The 20,092-nt window shown below is 35.7% G+C and overlaps 1 protein-coding gene and 1 pseudogene across 1 annotated transcript in view; one reads left to right on the forward strand and one right to left on the reverse strand.

Moving 5' to 3' along the window:
• The window catches only part of NPEPPS (aminopeptidase puromycin sensitive), a 95,812-nt gene that overhangs the window by 24,338 nt on the left and 51,382 nt on the right, over window positions 1–20,092 (reverse strand). Inside the window, exons 3-10 of the mRNA XM_057714925.1 lie at window positions 16,341–16,418; window positions 8,939–9,060; window positions 6,324–6,431; window positions 4,510–4,710; window positions 3,979–4,075; window positions 3,833–3,866; window positions 2,864–2,978; window positions 545–709 (exon numbers count right to left, since the gene is read on the reverse strand). Of these exons, the coding sequence (XP_057570908.1) occupies window positions 545–709; window positions 2,864–2,978; window positions 3,833–3,866; window positions 3,979–4,075; window positions 4,510–4,710; window positions 6,324–6,431; window positions 8,939–9,060; window positions 16,341–16,418 (920 nt within the window). The remainder of the gene's footprint in view (window positions 1–544; window positions 710–2,863; window positions 2,979–3,832; window positions 3,867–3,978; window positions 4,076–4,509; window positions 4,711–6,323; window positions 6,432–8,938; window positions 9,061–16,340; window positions 16,419–20,092) is intronic.
• On the forward strand, window positions 16,958–18,825 carry LOC130840232 (40S ribosomal protein S27-like; annotated as a pseudogene).

The raw sequence follows: 20,092 nt of genomic DNA on the forward strand, positions 1-20,092 counted from the left end.
TTTGTGAGTAGGGAGGTGAGGGTAAGGAAGGGAAAGATGAAAAACATTTGACTTCCTGCACTAATTGTAATGGCTTACAGTTACATAGGACCCTGGTTAAATATGTCAAAGTAGACCATAACTCTAGCTCTTTGGGGGCAAAATTCATACATATAAACTAGCTGAAATAAGGACAGGCTAAGTCAAAAGAATTATAAAAACAGACAATGACAACAATAAAAGCGTATGTTCAGAATTTTCTTTGAAACAACAGAATCATAATATTACCCAACAGGTATGGTTCCCTGACACTATTCAAAAAAAATGTATTTGGTGAATGCTTACGGGTACAGAACACTTGCTTATACAAAGATCACAGAAGTTTAAAAAGAAACATAATTAGAACTTAGTATTGCTAGAATTTCAAGAATGGAAATATAAACTACAAAAGTAAATGACATCACCCATGCAATTTTCTTTTCAGAGTCCTAAGTATCTCTGTAAAAAAATTACATATTTCACTGAAAATGAGAGCAAAGGCCAATGACTAAAAATTATGTCTCACTTCAATGGGATGGCTGTTATCTAAGGCGTCAAGCTCCTGGGCACGTGTGTAATCAGCGGAAACAAACTGAGTCCAGATATCATACTCCGGGAAGCAGTGGTCTACACACAGATATTCAATCCATGATGCAAAGCCTTCATTTAACCAAAGATGAGTCCACCATTCCTAAAAACAAAACATGGAAATATGTAAAGAAAACAAGATGCCTGTCACTCCACTAATTTAAAAAACTCATATGTCCCTTCCACTATACTCTAAAACTCTTAAGTGAGCTAAAATTGAATTCAAAACATTCAGTAAATAACTCACATCTCTGAACAAAAGAAATGCCAAGAAAGGTCAACTGGTGACACAAGCATTATCATCACTGCTAAGTAACTTTTTGGTACTAAAGGTAGAAAAGAAGGAAGGAAGATGAAAAACACCCTAAATATGGAAAAGGGGAAGAGAGCACATAAATGTAGGCAAAAGCCTACACTGTAACATAAAATTTAGTTTAATAAACAATTGTCATAAAAATTTAGTTTAATAAACAATTCTCTGAAACAGAAAGTTATCAGGACCAAACAAGGAAAACTGGAAACTAGTTCCATAATGACAGGAAAAATCACTGTAGATTGACAAGTTAAACTTTCTACATAAACAGAAAAGCAATACTGCTTATATAATAATTATGTGAAATTAACAGAAATGTCATGGCAGTAAGTAGTTCAGTAACGAATGGTGTTTAAACATTTATGAAATATAAAATTTCACCCATTAATAAGAATTAACAGTGGAGTGGACAAAGAATATAATGGGTCACAGACAAAACTCAACTTAAAAAAAAAATCAGCTTTTTAGAAAGAGATTTCAATCCAATTTTCATTGAAGTTGACTAAATCTCTTATGAAAAGAAAGCAATATTATATGAGTTCAAGATAAAGGACTAATGCAATGGTGAAAAACAAAAGGGCATTTTAAAATTCTGAAAAGATCAAATATTTTCAATAATATTTCATAGACAGATAAATGGCTATCTATGTGCTTTGCGCACTTTTTTAACTAATAGCCTCCACTGGGATAAGCTGGTACAAAGCTTGTGATTTTCCAACTATCTCTAAGCCTTGAATTTCAGTTAATGAAACAATTGACATCTAGTAACTAGAAATTACTCCAATCCAGTAAAATGCTGTTTAAAAGCAAAATGAGAATACACACACTTCCCCTACTAAAATTTATCACTGGAAGTTTAAAAATAAAATCATAAAAAATAAAGTCTGCTCAACACTGAGTACAAAAATTGGTAGCAACAAATTTGCTGCATTAGGAGAAAAGAACACTTCTGACATGTGATTACAGGTATTAGACTATACTTAATCCCACATAAAATTATATTTCAAACAACTTTTTTTTTTAACCCCTAAGCAAAATTTTAAACATCCAAAGCAAAAAGGTAAGGATTTACTTTCAAGGGCTTACTTTCTTTAGAAACTCTTTCAGACATGTAAGAGTTGCTAAATGTTTTTCTTTCTTGCTTATTTTTGTGACATGTGGACTCAACTAACATCCAAGTTTGGTTCTGCTCTTTGGCAGTCTAAAATGCCATGAGGGAATTTGGCTAGCTCCAGAATCTCCAGTTCTTTCTTTGCAGAGGTACTCCTAGTTCACTTATTAAATGTGGGGCTCCCAAGCTCTAACACAGTTGGCTGCTATAGATAGTACTTATTTAGAGTAAGAGGGAAAGGTCAAGACTAGAGGACAGAGATCATTCACTGCAAACATTATAATAAACAAGGACTTCAATAGGACACTTGGAAATTTTAATACACTTCACAGTTATTCTGTAGTTTCTTTGCCTTCATTTCTATTACATTTCAACTTAAAATTTTAGGCAATGAAGAAAATGACCCTTAAAAACATTTCAACCTAATTGAAGACAGTCTGTTTTTTATCAGGTTACTTTACAGCTAGTGAGCTACGTAATATATATGACACAAGAAACTACAGTTAGCCTGAATCTCACTGCATGGAATTTCTCTACCTAAGTAGAATTTCTTCCTTTCACCCAAATTAATATCATGACTTCCTCTATTTGCAGGCAGTACTTAGAACGGTTTAGGAAGTATTTTCTGTTGAATAAAGATTATCTGCATGCTCCTGATCAACACAGATATTCGGATAAACACTTTTCAAAGTGGACCTTTTAAAATAAAGTTTTTCAATCAAAAAACTATTTTTTGGCACAACATTCCAGCCAAACCTGAAATACTGTGTAGCCAAAATAAGGTGCAGCAGGAAAAAAATATATATATTTGAGCACTTAAAAATATTAAATACCATAGTAACAAGATTTCCAAACCATTGATGGGCGAGTTCATGTCCCACAACCAGAGCAACCCACTGGCGTGATGAAGAACAGGAGTTTTTTGGATCAATAAGCAATGCAGTCTCCCTGTGTTTAAAAACAAAAATTTTTTTAAAGTCTTACAATAAAAGCAGGCATGCAGAAGTGTGGGAGAGAGATTCAAACAGTAAATAAGATGGTCAAGTTAGGCTTTAAAGATGTCAAGAAAACATTTCCTCAGAGTACACAGGATAGAAAAAGTTCTGGGAAGATTAAAGATCACTCCAACAGAACTCATACAATAGAAGATCAAAGATGTGATACAAGTTTAATTATCAGTTTGTTTATAGGACAGCTGCCTGAAATTTTAGAAAAACTTTGTCTGAAGGATTAGGGATTCTTGTGCTAGGCAGAGAGAGAAGACAGTCCTTCCATTAAAAGAGGGGGAGTGGCAAGTAGGGGGAAGATGCATTCCACAGTCCCAAAAAGAACACTGAGCAGGCTGTCCAAAACTCAGCTCATTGAAGACGGCAATTGAAAGAAGAAGGCAAAGACTTGTTTACAGACACTGCTTTTAAAATTATACAACCCACATGTTTGTATTGTGGTGACAGCCATGTAAAAAACTGGCCAAAAGATACTAAATTAGGGAAAGTTCTTCAAGCTGGATATATAACTATGTAACTACTAGGAGGAAGAGAAGGCACTGAAATGAGAAACTCAGCCAAAAATACATCTACAAATGCTACTAACGCCAGCTGCTCACTTTAAAATCTTACACTCTTAGATAGTAGCACCAGAGGGTGTTCATCTGAGTTTTTGAAATGTTCAGGGAAGTGGGGAGAGGTAGGAAACTTTACCACAGAGCATAAAGCAGAAGCTACTTAACTGTATTTAGGAGTGAAGCTCTCATGAAATCAGTGATTTAAAAGATAAGGCAGGGTAATACATCATTAACATACCTATAAGTAACAAGGCCCCAGTTCTCCATGGCACCTTCATAAAATAAATATAAACATTTATTATTTATATATATATTTCTTCTTGAAAAATCATAAAATTCAAAAAAAGTTATTACAATTCATCAATAAAATGAAATTTACTTTACCAGCTGCAAAGTCTGCAATAGCAATGAGATCAATTTTAGGTAGAGGATAAGGAACATTGAAGTAGTCCTTATAAAAAGGCAGAGTTTTAGCAGCAACCTATAAAGGTATAAACAAAAGAACCATCTGATAAATTTTATTGTCATTCATCTAGAAATCCACAAAGGAATCCTGTTGCAAGCCAAATATCTCAAGTAACTAGAAATCAACACTGGGGAGCCCCACCTCCAAAGACTGTTATATGTCAGCCAAACTTTAATCCATTTATAATTCAGTATGAAAAAGTATAATTACATATTTTCCCACCTACTCTCTGGGTAAACAAATTCCACTCTAATATTCTCTCAATCATTATCTTGTAAAATGTTAACGCAACACCAAGGTTGCTAGTTCCAAGATTCTATTAAAAGTAAAACCAAAGTAGCACATGAAATTTCAGATTATAAATAATTGTACTAATAATTGATCAGAAATGTAAATTCCCCAACCTGGAGTTATGGACTGTTGGAACAATCCTCTTCAAGTACATTTACCTCTAACGCAAATTTTCCTTGCTCTGCTTTGCCAACAGGGGTGTAAACACGGACACACACACCATCTTTTGACCTTGTTTCTACAAAGTCATATTCACCCACAACAAACGCCACCAGATACGTAGACATGACAGGTGTTCGAGCAAACTTCACTTCCACTACATTTTCATCATCAGGGTATGGTTTCCGATCAATTACATTCTTTAGGGAAAGAAAAAAAAAGAAAATTTAACAGATTTACATTAAATACCTTAGAGCAAACACTAGCCAAAAACTCTAGGCTTTATGGCCTTTTTGTCCCCCTTTCCAGCACTGCTTACTTCTCTATCCTAATTCATCCAGTGCTATTATGTCATTAAGACCTTTCCTTTTAAGAAGGAAAGTGACCTGATAAAGCATTCACACTAAGACGGTGGAGCCTAAAGTGTTAAAACTACCCAGGATTTGTAAGAAAAAAGAAGCAACTTTTCTTGAATACTTATTAATAGGCCAGGTACTGGGATGTTTTAAGTTAAGGACTCAATACTTTTCAAGTGAACGAAGGATAGGAGACAACAAATATTAATGAAAATAAAATATAACCGTGGAATCGGACATTTCAAAGGGTATAGATTTCTCGATTTAGAGCCTTCTCTGTACCAAGGCTGGCTCTAAACAAATTTGTGACAAAATCTCCACTTTACCTCTGGAGTCCCCTAATTTCCCTTTGGTGTTCTCCCTCTTTTTCCTATTCAGGCTCTTAAGTTTCCTCAAGTTCTCTCTATTCTTTCTTCCAAGAAAGACTTATTCAAGAACTGATCTGATAAATTCATTCATACTAAATTGTAAATGAACATTTCAGTGTAATATATTGGCTTCCTCTCTAAGAATGTTTGAGAAGAGAAACTATGAAATTCTCTCCACCAATAAAGGAGGCAAAAGTCAGATATTTTCATGTGCAGCAGGCGTTTTCAAGTTCCCTAGACTCCTATTATAAGCTACAGGCTACTCTATGTCTTAAATCAGGCAGTCTTAGACAATACACTTCAAGTAGTGAATTCTTCCCCTATTATGAATGAGGATCAATGACATGAGTGAAGAGAGCATATTCCAAGAATACAATTGGCCAAAAACCTAAATACACTTCATTATGTGGCTATATCTTTTGGCATTTAATAAGAATATGAGATCTTTTTTCTTTCAGGTAATATTTATTAAACTCATTTCTTATTTAAATTTCCAAATTAAAGGAAGCAGGTGATCTTATTAATATAGTTTACAAGGGATTGCTTCTAGGAGGGGGGAAACTCCCCAAACAAGGCAATAAAGAAAAAGAGGGCTGGACTTTCCTAGTGGTCCAGGGGCTAAGACTCTGTGCTCCCAATACGGGGGGCCAGGGTTTGATCCCTGGTCAGGGAACTACATCCCACATGCCGCAACTAAAGATCCCACATGCCACAATTAAGACCTGGCTGGGGGGGTGGGGGGGGGGGGTAGGAGGGAGAGAGGGAGAGAGGGAGAGAGGAAGAGAAAGAGAGACGAAAGAAAGAAAGAAAGAAAGAGAGAGAGAGAGGGAGAGAGAGAAAGAAAGAAAGAAAGAAAGAAAGAAAGAAAGAAAGAAAGAAAGAAAGAAAGAAAGAAAGAAAGAAAGAAAGAGAGAAAGAGAGAGAGAAAGAGAGAGAGAGGGCTTACCAGAAATTAAAAAAAAATAGTATGTGTTCTAATTATGTGTCAAGCACTGGACTGAGTGGTTTCATGCTATCCCATCTAATCAGCAAACTAAGTATACTACATGCTTATTCAAAATATAAATATACTCACAAAGACATACATACCATGTTTGATAAAGCTACTCTGTCTTTAGGAACAACCAATGAGATATCAAAAGTTGCTTTGATGGCAGGCTCATCCCAGCAAGGAAAAGCTCTCCGGGCATCAGTAGCCTTAAGAAAAGAATATGAAATATAAAATATCACAGAATTAACCTACCAAGCTATTTCATGAAATAACAGACATTTCTTTCTATCATTCATTCATTCACTTTTTCAAATATTTATTTTCTACTCAGTGCCAGGCAACAAGCTAGGCACTGACTACAAAGAAAACACAAGGTTTACTATCACTGCCACATCAGCAATTATCCAGGAACTAGGTCTGCTATAGAGCTTCACAATACAGAGCAAAGGAAGGTCAATAGTATACTACTGTAAGGATTCAACACTGGGAAAATATGACTGGTTGCTTCTCTGGCTTTTATTTCAAAAATAAAAATACTTTCAGAATTTTTGATGTACTTTGTTCTTTATCTGGAATGGTAGCAATAGGAATAAAGACAGATGCTGTATCAATTTCAAACAGGTCATTTGTTTAATGGCACTTTCATATACAACATATAAAACTGTCACCATTTGACCTACTTATTTGAAGAGACCTCATTCTTTCTTTAAAAATAAAAAAGAGTAAACTTGTTAAAGCAAAATAAGATTTAGTGGTATGGAAAGAATCTTTAATAAAAGAGAAATAGAAGCATTGACAAGATTCGGTATCTTAAAAAGAAGTAATAAAATATGCAGAGGCAGAGGAAGCACATACTTCCGAAAAAGGATTTCTCCAAGGAAAAATGTCAGATGGCTGACTGCACTCTCAAAGAAATTAAATAAGTTATTAATTCTACTAAAGAATAAATGAGACATTTGGAAAAGTAAGTAGAGTGTAATTAAAGAAATGCACAGAAAAAATTCAAATTAGGAGCAGCAGGAGTAAATAAATGAAATTAGAGGAAATTAAGTGAATGACACAGATAATAAGATTTAAGTTTCTAAAATATCCAAAGGACAAAGTGGATATTTTAGAAACTTAAGGTACATTTGGGGGATAGACACTAGAGTTAAAACTATTATTAATGATGTTCCTGAAGAAAAGATCAGAACAGAAATGATGATGAAGATGCAACAGAAGAAAATATTGCTGCACTGAAGAAAGATCTAAATTTGAACATCGATAGGGTTTATCAATTAACAGTTAATGAAAAGTGAACATCTGGTGAAAAGTTTTAATTTTTAGGTACAAGGCAATAATTTAACAAGCAATCAGGAAGAAAAGAAAGCAAAGTTTAAAAATGTGTTACCGTACAAAGGGAGAAGAAACAGTCTAGTCTGACTCCTCCCCCTCGACAAAATGAGATGTGAAAGACTTCAGAACAATATTTATGCAACTTTGAAAGAGAAAAACTGCAAGCCAATTGTACACTCTTATCATTGAAGAAGTTGGGCTTATTACTCACTGTAGCAAGGGAAAACTCACATCAAAAGAAACCATGGGGGAAAAAAAAGAAAAGAAAAGAAACCATGGGGTATTCTCAGTAAGAGTGTAAGAAAGATACTATTATATGATTTTGGATATGGTTGAATGATTTGGAGGAGGACTTAAGGAAGAAAGGATTCACTCTAAGTTGGTGCTGTCAGAAAGTGGAGGCAATTTTATGAGTGGGTATCTCAATAAATGTTATCTATAGAGAGGACAGACTATAGCAGGCCTAAAACTGCAATTAGTAAAGAAGCAGCAGTCACTCATTTTAACCAAGAGACAGAGTTGTTTGTCTTTCGTGATTAGCAAAGTGACCTGGTTTTTGTCTGTGCTTGGAATGAAATAATGAAGCGCCCTTGTTTTGTCTCACTTTATCATGGTCTCGTGGTAACCTTGTCTGAGGCTGGCAGTCTATGATACTGTTTATGTCCAACAGGAAAACAACATGGGCTAGCTTTCAGTGCCAGGACAACTTCTGGATGTCAGGGGATGCTCTTTTTTTCTTTTTTCTTCCCTCCCGCCCTACCCCCACACAAATCTCTTACATGCTCAGCAAAACTGGTCACGTATAAAGGCAAATGAAAGATTTTCAGATATGCAAAGACTCAGGAAGTATACCACCCACATACACTCTCTTTAAAAAAAAATCATTTGGAGAGACACTCCAGCCAACCATTCCAGGATGAAGAACTGCTCAAAAGGGCCAGAAATAAGCACTGGAATCACACTCACACTCACACACATACAAGTAACAAAATTATATTTAAATAGGTCTATATCTACATATATCCCCATATATAGCTATACACACACACACACACACACACACACACACACACGCACACACACACACGTAACAAAATTTCAATACCTGGATTGCTTTTATACTTTGTACCTTTTTTTGTACCTGTGGCTTTTCTTACTAATTTAATAATGATACTGTTATAAGCAAAATCATTCCCCAGCTCACACCCCTAATTCTCTCCTTTATATAATAGAGATAACTGGCTGAATATAAAATAAAAATTCCAAAATCATTAATACAATTATGGTCAAAGGCATCTAGCCTCAAATAATCCCACAAATATGAGAACAGACCTTTGTCAGAATGTTTAAGATCATAATATTTTAAAGAATACCATACCTCAAACTGTGTGACAGCAGCATAGCGCACCTCTCCAGAAGGCGTAGTATATTTACTTCTATAGAAACCTTTCATTTTATCATTCAGCTCTCCAACAAAATCTATCTTTAAGGTTCCTGTACCTGAGATTGAAGATAAACGAAAACACTTTCATGGAGATATTAAGTACAAGTTATCAAAAGTATGTCCTTAAGATACTAATTCAGCTGGCTATTGACAATGTTCAAATCATTCTTTCCTTTCTCAAATACCCCTGGCAATGAAGAGAATATAGTATTTACTAAAGTAAACGGCAGGGACTTTCCTGGTAGCACAGTGGTTAAGACTTCAAGCTCCCAATGCAGGAGGCCTGGGTTCGATCCCTGGTCAGGGAACTAGATCCTATGTGAATGTCACAACTGATAGTTCACATGCCACAACTAAGGAGCTGGTGAGCCACAACTAAGAAGCCTGTAAACTGCAACTAAGAAGCATGCAAGCCACAACTAAGCAGCACACGTGCTGCAACTAAGAAGCAGGCAAGCTGCAACTAAGGAGCCTGCCTGCCGCAACTAAGACCCAGTGCAAATAAATAAATAAATAAATAAATAAATAAATAAATAAATAAATGGCAGACTAATCCTAAAGTAAACCTTAAAGTCATGTTTAGGGTGACTGCTTAGAAAGTTCTTTACTTTTACTAATTTAGTCTCAAATTGCCAATACATGAAGTTAAAAGCAGGAAAAGAAACATTTATTATTAAATGTATGACAAGATACTGTGCACTGGTGCTTTAAAAATATTTAGTTGGGTAAGTATTGTCTCCATTTTTTCAGATGGAGAAACTGAGCCTGGGAAGTTAAATAACTTGCCCAAGGTCACACAATTAGTAAGTAGCAAGAATGAGATTAAAAACTTAGGTCTTCACAACTAGAGAAAGCCCGCTAGCAGCAACAAAGACCCAATGCAGCCAACAAACAAACAAACAAATAAATGAATAAAAACTTAGGTCTGTTTAATCCAAAGTGCATTCTCTCTGCCAATTATGCCAGGTAAATTGGTCCTTTTAGATGACTTCATGCCAATTATTCTATTATTAAGACAAGACACAGGACTTCCCTGGTGGCACAGTGGTTAAGAATCCACCTGCCCATGCAGGGGACATGGGTTCAAGCCCTAGTCCGGGAAGATGCCACATACCATGGAGCAACTAAGCCCGTGTGCCACAACTACTGAGCCTGTGCTCTAGAGCCCATGAGCCACAACTACTGAGCCCACCTGGTGCAACTACTGAAGCCCACGTGCCTAGAGCCCATGCTCCACAACAAGAGAAGCCACTGCAATGAGAAGCCCACGCACCACAACGAAGAGTAGCTCCCACTCTCTGCAACTAGAGAAAGCCCGCATGCAGCAACAGAGACCCAACTCAGCCAATCAATCAATCAATCAATTTATTTCTTTTTTAAAAGGCAAGACACAGATGTTCAATCCAAATGGAACTACTGATTCCATACTTTTGTAAGGAATGATAGAGAAGACCAATGATTTGATCAGCAACAGGGCATAAAACAAATTTTTACAGTCACCTCAATCATCTGAAATCTAATAATATTAAAAAATAATTTTAATCAATAATTATTAAATGCAAATAAAAATGCAATCTGAATACATACTCTATTGTCATATAAGAGCAAAATCAATTCAGACAAAATGGGCGTTTCTATTTTTTTTTTTAATTGAAGTATAGTTGTGGGGCTTCCTAGGTGGCGCAGTGGTTAAGAATCCACCTGCCAATGAAGTATAGTTGTGCCAGTCTCTGCTGTACAGTAAAGTGACTCAGTTATGCACATATAGACATTCTTTTTTTATATATAAAATGGGAGTTTTTATGAGTATATATACAGTTGATCCTTGAATAATGCGGGTTAATCCACCTATAATTTATACTGGGTCCTCCCTATCTGTAGTTCCTCCACAACTCTAAATTCAACCAACCTTGGACTGTGTGGTACAGTATTTACTACTGAAAAACATCTGAGTATAAGTGGACCTATGCAGCTCAAACCTTTGTTATTCCAGCATAAAGTATACTCTTTCATGACAGAAGAAAGATTATCACTATTATCTAGTAGTCATCTACTAAATTCAGATGCATGACAAAACAATAATTCCATTCAACAGTTTACAAATCCAGTCACAAAAAAACCCCCCAAAACGTTGACTTTGTAACAGATCCCTTTAAAGTGCCTATTTATAAAAGAATCTAGAGCATGGGAATCTAACAAATCAGAGATTTGTAACTATAAAGTAACAACTATAAAGTAGCCATTTATATCAAAACTTATATCCTAATGTTTCAAACTGTCATTTTGGAATGCTGTAGAGCAATGACGCTGACATTGTTCAAAATGTTCTTGACTCGGTCTCTGACATATCCTTTTGGATGTTCTCTCTTCACCTTCCAAAACTGAATCTGCTTTTTGAAAAAGTCCAAGTCATGAAGAGTTCAAGTCTACAGAATATATGAATGACAAATGGCAATCCATTTTTAGACAAAACACTAATTGTGTCTATGAAGTAATTAAACTTATTTTCTTATGTGCTTCAAACTGGCTCTGAAAATAATTTCAAATGAAAATTTCAGAACTTGCAGCAAAGCCACCACTAAAGAAAGCGCCACATTCTTCAAGTAATTATGCTGGGAAAATAAAACAACTTAACTGAAGGTCCACTGAATAGACATTTATAACAGAATTTTTTTTTTAATCAGACATTCTGTCTGAAGCGGATAAATACTTTTTTCTTTTAAAGAGAATGATAGATTACTAGAACAGTAAATATGACTATAATAAAAGAATCTGAAAGAATGTTAAATGATTAATACTAAAGAATTTAGCTATAAATAATACAAAATTTCTCTCTACTTTGATTAGGAATTTACTGATTTTTTTAAAAAGCAGATGTGTTCACATTAATAAAGTTTACAACGAATATCTATTAGATTACAAAAACCCCTTTAAAGATAACTGTTTGATGGAATTTTATGTTACAATTCCATAAATGGAACTGGCCAGTCTGTTTTTACCAAGTCAACTGTTAAGATGTCTTTTATATAACTCATATTCCATGATAAATCTACTTTTGACTTTTCCTATTTGGAATTAAAGTGGATTTAAAACTCAAAACTAAATAAGAAAGGCTGCTTACACTTTTACTCAATTTTAAACCTCCAAGGTCATCACACAATAACAAGATATTGACAATAACCACTTCCAGAAAGTGGCATACTAAACAAAATATAAATTATCGGGAAGGGCTATTATCTGAAATTCAAACGAAACACAAGTTTTTCTTTAACATATTAATAAATTTAATTAGTGTCACATTATACAATACTAATTACAAAGTATTTGCTATCCATAGAGTAGAATTTTAGGGCAAGAATGGAAGAAAAAGGACTTCATGATAACTTTCATTTATCGAATTTACACCATATTGAAGAACAAATTGCCAGAAAGTGATTTTATGCATATTTTCACACATAAGTGACACTGCTTCCTCAAATTAGATATGTTATTTGAATATCTAATGTATGCAATATTTATCTGCTTGGGGTGGTAAGCCTTTTAATACATACAATAAGCTCATTTATTAAGCAACTGAAAAATTGGGACTTTCTCTAAAAACCTTATTTGTTTATTAAAGTTTAGGAGAGTATAATAATTGTTATAAACCTGAAGTAATAAAACTACTAAAAATTTAATGAGCCTACCAAATGCTATGAAACTTTAAGACATTATATAAAAAGAACATAAAGGTCTCTGCCTTTTTGTCACCATTTCTTATGATCCTGTTTTCCACTCTTCAAAATGTTAACATCTTCTAGTGTTTCTCCAAATGAATGTCACTCTACAGGAAGCCTTAACCACCGATTCTGAGGTTGTTAGGCCTTACAATGATCGTGGTAAGTTAACCACTATTCTAGAATGGTGCCAATTTCAGAAAAGAAGATGTTTTACTTAGCTATATAATATCTGGCATGACTGTTAAGTCTGAACAGGCTAAACACAAAGGTTACTAATGTCCTCCTGATATATGTTCAATATTTACTCCATTACCAGAAGAGAGAACACTTAATAAAATTTGAAAAAATAAGGACTTTATTCTTTTTAAATTTGATTTGATTTATTTATTAGCTGCATTGGGTCTTTGTTACTGCATGTGGGCTTTAGCTGCAGCAAGCAGGGGCTAGTCTTCATTGCAATGTGCAGGCTTCTCATTGCGGTGGCTTCTTTTGTTGTGGAGCATGGGCTCTAGGCATGTGGGCTCAGTAGTTGTGGCACACGGGCTTAGTTGCTCCATGGCATGTGGAATCTTCTCGGACCCGGGATAGAACCTGTGTCCTCTGCACTGGCAGGCGGATTCTTAACCACTGCACCACCTGGGAAGTCCCAAGGACTTTATTCTTAAAGCAAAGAATGACTGGGTAACTTTGATCCAGAGAATCTTGGGAAAATGTGAAAGCCAGTGATTTTCGAACAGATATTTATAGACAGTCAATAATTTAATAGTCACATCTGCAAATAATTTTTTAATTCTAACATTCATATTACTTATATATACCATTATATTAGCTAAAAATCTCCAAAACTCTGTCAAATGACAGTATACTAATGGCCATAACCTTCACTGACTTGTTCCTGCTTTTATTAGAAATGACTTAACAGGGACTTCCCTGTTAAGCTCCATTGTTCCTGATGGTAAATCTACTGCTATTCCGATTCCTAAACTTCGAAGGTAATCTGTCAGTCTTCCCTCCTTCCTTCCTCTCAACTCCTTCGCCTTGGGTAGAAGCTCTTTGAGAGCCTCACTTTAGCCCTGACAGTTCTAAAACTTGCTTTGGTGTGGGACTTTTTATATTTACTGAGTTAGTCCCTCTCAATGGTGTATTTTTTCAAACTTAAGGCTCCTGCCCCATCAGTTCAAAGAAATGTCCATGTTTTGTGTCTTTCATAATTTCCCCTTACCATTTTCTCTGTCCTCTCTTTCACTAGATGGATGTCCAGTCCTGCTAGACTGATCCTAATTTTCCTATTTGGAAGATGCCTCTATTTCATTTTCCAAAACTTCTTTTGGTTTTTTACTCCTAATGTATTATAATTTCGAAAAGTTTTCTTACTCTGTTTCATCATGTCCTTATTTAATGAATGTAATTTTAATAATACTTCTAAGGATATTAACCTGTTTAGGTTTGTTGAGGCTTTCTTTTCATTTGTCTTTGCCTCTTCCAAGTTCCTATATTTCTATTATACTGAACTGTGTTGCCTTTTGGTTTGTGCTTCATATTAGAAGTTTTATCAAATGCCTGGTAATTGTTGCCCCAGTGACTCTGGGCTTGGCCATGCTATTTGCTTTGGCCAATGAAATGTGAATGGACATCACCATCCACATGGAAGCTTTAAATGTGTCTTTGTGGTTTGGCTCTGTCCCCATCCCTGAGCTTCTGCCCTCTGCCATGTGAGAGAACAGCATGCTGCAGCTAGTAGCTACTCACTACAGAGCCTGGAATGAGCAGACTTGTAAGCTCAGTGGTGCTCAGTAAAGTTAGCAATATGGCTGCAGAGGATCAGCAGTCCTCGGGGCCATGTGTAAACAAGAAATATTTGTTGTAAGCCAGTGACATTTGTGATCCCGTTTGCGGGTTAAATGTATGTACACATCGGGGGGTGAAGGGGAAGCTGAGACGAAGCGAAAGAGTAGCACAGACATATATATAGTACCAACTGTAAAATAGCCAGTGGGAAGTTGTATAACAAAGGGAGTCCAACTCGAGGATGGAAGATGCCTTAGAGGACTGGGACGGGGAGGGTGGGGGGGACTCGAGGGAGGGTGGGGGTGGAGTTGAGGGAGGGAGGGAATATGGGGATATGTGTATAAAAACAGATGATCGAACTTGGTGTACCCCTCAAAAAATAATAAATAATTTAAAAAAATGTAATAACCAAAAAAATGTATGTACACATACATTTATGGAATATTTCTGGAAGAAAATAGAATATTTTTGGTAGGATTCACTAGACAATGGAAGTAGAAGGGGTCAGAGGGTGGGAATCTCAATTTTCAGGTTATCTTCAACATATATTCTTTTAATACACATTCACAGCAAGCATTTGTTTTTATAATTTCACACAAAAATAATCCTAGTTAGAAAAAGACAAAATGAAAGGTCTTTAAGTGTACCAAAATAAAAGGCAAAATTTCTCCAATTTAAAATTTTTCTAAAAATACTTTTTATATTAAGGAAATATATTCTCAATATAAAAATTATGAAAACCAGAAAGATATAAGAATAAAAATCATCAATTATGTCAATAACCAGACATATAATTTTACTTGTACCATTTTAGAGATATGATTCATCCCCTTGTATATATAATTTTGTATTCTGCTTTTCAATTTTACATTATAATAAGTACTTTAGTGTTAAGAATTCACAAACCTCACTTTTTAATTGCTATATATATTCTACCATACATATGTCATAATTAGCTTAATTATTCCCTTAGTGTTGGACAAATGTATTAATTCTAATTTTTTACTACCTTAGGTAACGTCTCAATAGACATTTCAAGGCATAAGGTATCTCCTGTATTTATGACTTTCCTATTACCAGAATTGCTGGGTCAAAGACATGAACATGTTTAGGCTCTTAATACATACTCACAGACTGCTTTCCAAATTAATTACATGGATTTACATTCTTACCAGTAATATGAGGCAGTCACATCATTGAGAATCATTTTTTTACTTCAGCTTATAATGACAGGTAAAAACTGATATGTCAGCAGCTATTGGTTTAATATTTCTCATTACTAGGAGGGCAAATATCTTTTCACATGTTTATTTATAGCATTTTCTTTCATACAAATTATCTGTGTCTTTTCATTTGCTTATTAATCAAAGCCTTAGTGCTTTACCAATTGATTTGTATATAATTTCTTCCATTATATTAAGCTCAGAATGCCTAGTTTCTTTGTGCTTAGAAGCACATACAGTAACATATCAACAAATCTTTCCTTTCATGCCCTCACTAGCATAATCTCTCTCTCATCTCTGGTTGCACCTCAAAATCATCTGTGGGACATTCATCTCAGAGATTTGGATTCAATTAGTAGAAGATGGAGCTAGGCTGATGTATTTTTAAAAAACTGAAACTGGAAAGGTGAAAACAATGCACTATGTTCTATGCTTTTTGTTTTTTCTGGTGGCCCAAAAGTTGAAATGAACCTGACTCTGTCTTAATACTTAATCTTCTTAAAACAATGAGTTTAAAAAAAAAAAAAAGAGCATACAGTAAATTTTTTTGGAAGAAGTAAGATGTCACTATTCATTACAGGGGTTTACAAAAGCCACGTCTCCTACCTGGTTGGAGAGTACTAGGAAAAGACAAGGTGACTTTTTCATCTTCATTCTGGTAGTTAAATCCTGTAGCATGTATTTCTGGAATGCAAAAAAAAAAAAATTACTTCACAAATCTGACTGGACTGATAAGACCAAATCCAGATTGCAGCAATTAACATCTTCAAGAGCAAAATCTCTACTAAAACTAAATATTCTTAATCCAATAAATAAAGTTCCTATTAATAAGAGTATCATTTCAAAGTAACCTATTTTAGCCTATGTAACCTAAGTTAAACATGCTCCTTAAAAACAATTATACATCCTATATTAATTCACAAAACTTTTATGATATAAGGGAAATAGGGCTACTATAAATGTGAGAAGGTTTTCTACCGGATTTCCAGACACGCTTCATTCTCATCTTTGTGTGACTATAATACTGCTTTATATGCTGCAGTCTTACTTATGAACATGTGAAATATTTAGTAGATTGCCAAGATTTCAGTGTTAAAGATATATCAGCGTAAGTTCTGCCCCCACCCAAACATACGTAGCAATTCCAAGATATAAATCCAAGATATATTTCAAGACATAAATCATACTTTCAGTGAAATTCTTTGTTGTTACATTTTACAGACATGAAGAAGGTAAAAACAGGTGTGTGGATTAAATTAAGGCTTTGATTTACTCCCTACCAGGAGTGAGAAGAGTCTGCTTATTTAACTGATACTTCAGAATGCTTACTTGACACTTTAGGAAAAAAGCTAAGTAGATCAACTCCCAATCACATCACATGCCCACTCCAAAAGAAAAATTGCCCAAAGAGGTAGCCTTAATAAGCACTTGAAAAGATGTTCAACGTCTTTAATCATCAGGGAAATGCAAATCAAAGCCATAATGAGATACCATTTCACACTCAGTAGGATGACTATAACCAAAAAGATAGACAAAAATAAGTTTAAGGGAGGATGTAGAGAATTTGGAATCCTCATACACTGCTGATAGGAATGTAAAAATGTTTCCAAATCCTATGAGAAACAGCTTGGCCGTTCCTCAAAAGATTAAATACAGAGTTACTATGCAACCCAGAAATCCCACTCTTAGGTATATATCCAAAAGAAATGAATACATATGTCCATACAAAAACTTATACACAAATTATCTTAGCAGCCAAAAAGTAGAAAAAGTCCAAATATCCATCAACTGATGAACAGATAAAATGATACACAATGGAATATTATGCAACAACAAAAAACTATGCAACAACAAAAAGAAACGAAGTGCTGATATACGCTACAATATGAATATGCCTTGAAAACATTATGCTAAGTGAAAGAAACCAGACACAAAAGGCCACATGTTTATATGAAAGGTCCAAAACAGGCAAATCCATAGAGACAGAAAGTAGACTAGTGGTTGTCCTAGGCTGGAAGGTCCTGAGGAAATGGGAAGTGACTGCTCATGGGCACTCTCTTTGTCTTTCCTTCTTTCCTTCCTGGACTTCTAATTGCCATGGCTTCTCTTGTCACAGAGCACGGGCTCTAGGTGCATGGGCTTCAGTAGTTGTGGCGCATGGGCTCAGCAGTTGTGGCTTGAAGGCTCTAGAGCACATGCTCAGTAGTTGCAGCCCACAGGCTTAGTTGCTCCATGGCATGTGGGATCTTCCTGGACCAGGGCTTGAACCCATCTCCCCGGCATTGGCTGGTGGATTCTTAACCACTGCGCCACCAGGGAAGCCCATGATTCAGATTTAATAACATTCTATGAGCCAGGCAAGATGCCCACAATTCACTCTTTTTTTCAAATGAGTCACCCAAAGATTAAATTTCCAATTTTTAAAAAAATATTTATTTATTTATTTAGGTTGCACCAGGTCTTAGTTGCGGCATTTAACTACTGAAGCCCATGCGCTGCAACAACGAGCAGCCCTCACTCGCTGCAACTAGAGAAAGTTTGTGTGCAGCAACAAAGACCTAACGTGGTCAAGAAAAAAAAAAAAAGAAAGAAGGAAATGAAGCTAGAAAATCAAAAGAATAGCAGTTTTTAAATTGAAACAATCAAGTACTGTATTGGTAGATTACGTTCTACAAAATATGCTTCCAAACGTACATATCAATTATACATGTGCACCAAAAAAAGAGCACAATTTCCTCCAAAATTCTCTCTTAGTAAAAAAGGAGTAGCCATATATTAGAATTCTTTAAAAGCCTCTTGTCTTGCTTTCCGATGGTGACAAGCTCCCCACGAGAACGTGCCTCTCACAAAGGATCTCCTTCATCCCTCTCCAGAAGAGGAGAAGAGGAAACACAAGAAGAAGCACCTGGTGCAGAGCCCCAATTCCTAATTCATGGATGTGAAATGCTCAGGATGCTATAAAATCACCACCGTCTTTAGTGATGCACAAACAGTAGTTTTGTGTGTTGGCTGCTCTACTGTTCTCTGCCAGCCTACAGGAGGAAAAGCAAGGCTTACAGAAGGATGCTCCTTCAGACAGAAGCAGCACTAAAAACCCCCGGAATCAAGATGAATGAGAAGCCATTCCAATAATTAAACACATTTTGGATTTTAAAAAAAGTCTCGTCTTATCGGATACTCTTTCAATCACTTTATATTGGACAACATACTACTTGGCAAACATACATGAGAGTGTGAAATAACCTCAGTCAATTGTAGTTTTGTATGTTCTGTATATGGCACCACCATTTATCCAGTGGCTCAAGCCAAAAATATGAAATCATCTAACTGCCTCCCCTCCATGTCTGTCTGTCTTTTATACCACACATCCAACAAGCAAATTCAACACCCTTAATCCCAGAGTTTTCAATGTCTCCACCACTACAGCCCAGTCCAATGTACCATTATTTCTCTCCTAGACCACTACAACAGCCTCTTTTTTTTTCCTTTTTTTTTTTTATTATTTTTTTGGGGGTACACCAAGTTCAATCATCTGTTTTAATACACATATCCCCGTATTCCCTCCCTTCCTTGACTCCCCCCCCGAGTCCCCCCCACCCTTCCCGCCCCAGTCCTCTAAGGCATCTTCCATCCTCGAGTTGGACTCCCTTTGTTATACAACAACTTCCCACTGACTATCTATTTTATATTTGGTAGTATATATATGTCTGTGCTACTCTCTCGCTTCGCCTCAGTTTCCCCTTCACCCCCCGCCCCCTCCCATACCTCGAGTTCTCCAGTCCATTCTCTGTATCTGCGTCCCTTACAACAGCCTCTTAACACATTATTGACCAAGGGATTTTTGCAGAAACTAACACCTGTGACCAGCAATTTGTTATGTAAGTGAATACTGAAACACCCGTGTTTGAGTAAATATTAACAACTTTTTTCTTGCACTTAATGTATTTATTTGAAACTTTGTACATGTCTTTCTAAAGCATTCTAATATTTTGTTAGAGTGTACAGGCAGCATAGCAGGCACCTCTGTGCAGAGGAACAGAACATCTATTACAAATATACCGTGTTTCACTGGGCTTTTCCCTGGAAGAGCAGACTCTACACTTTCTGGTGGGATTTAATTTAATTAATTTATTTATTTTGTCCTATGGGTATTATTTCCTCTAAATATGTTCCTTTATTTTATCTGATAGTAAACAAGGTGGATCTTTGCAGGGGGCTCTTTTAGAAATGCCACAAGAAGGACCAGGTTCAGGACTACCACTACAAATACCAGAATGGTCAGCTACCCATTCTCTAGCTACTGCTAACAAAAATTGCTTGTAAGTCATTTTATTCTTTGCATTAAGGCTACAATAAAT

The sequence above is a fragment of the Hippopotamus amphibius genome, chromosome 17, assembly GCF_030028045.1.
Source record: "Hippopotamus amphibius kiboko isolate mHipAmp2 chromosome 17, mHipAmp2.hap2, whole genome shotgun sequence".
Classification (NCBI taxonomy): domain Eukaryota; kingdom Metazoa; phylum Chordata; class Mammalia; order Artiodactyla; family Hippopotamidae; genus Hippopotamus; species Hippopotamus amphibius.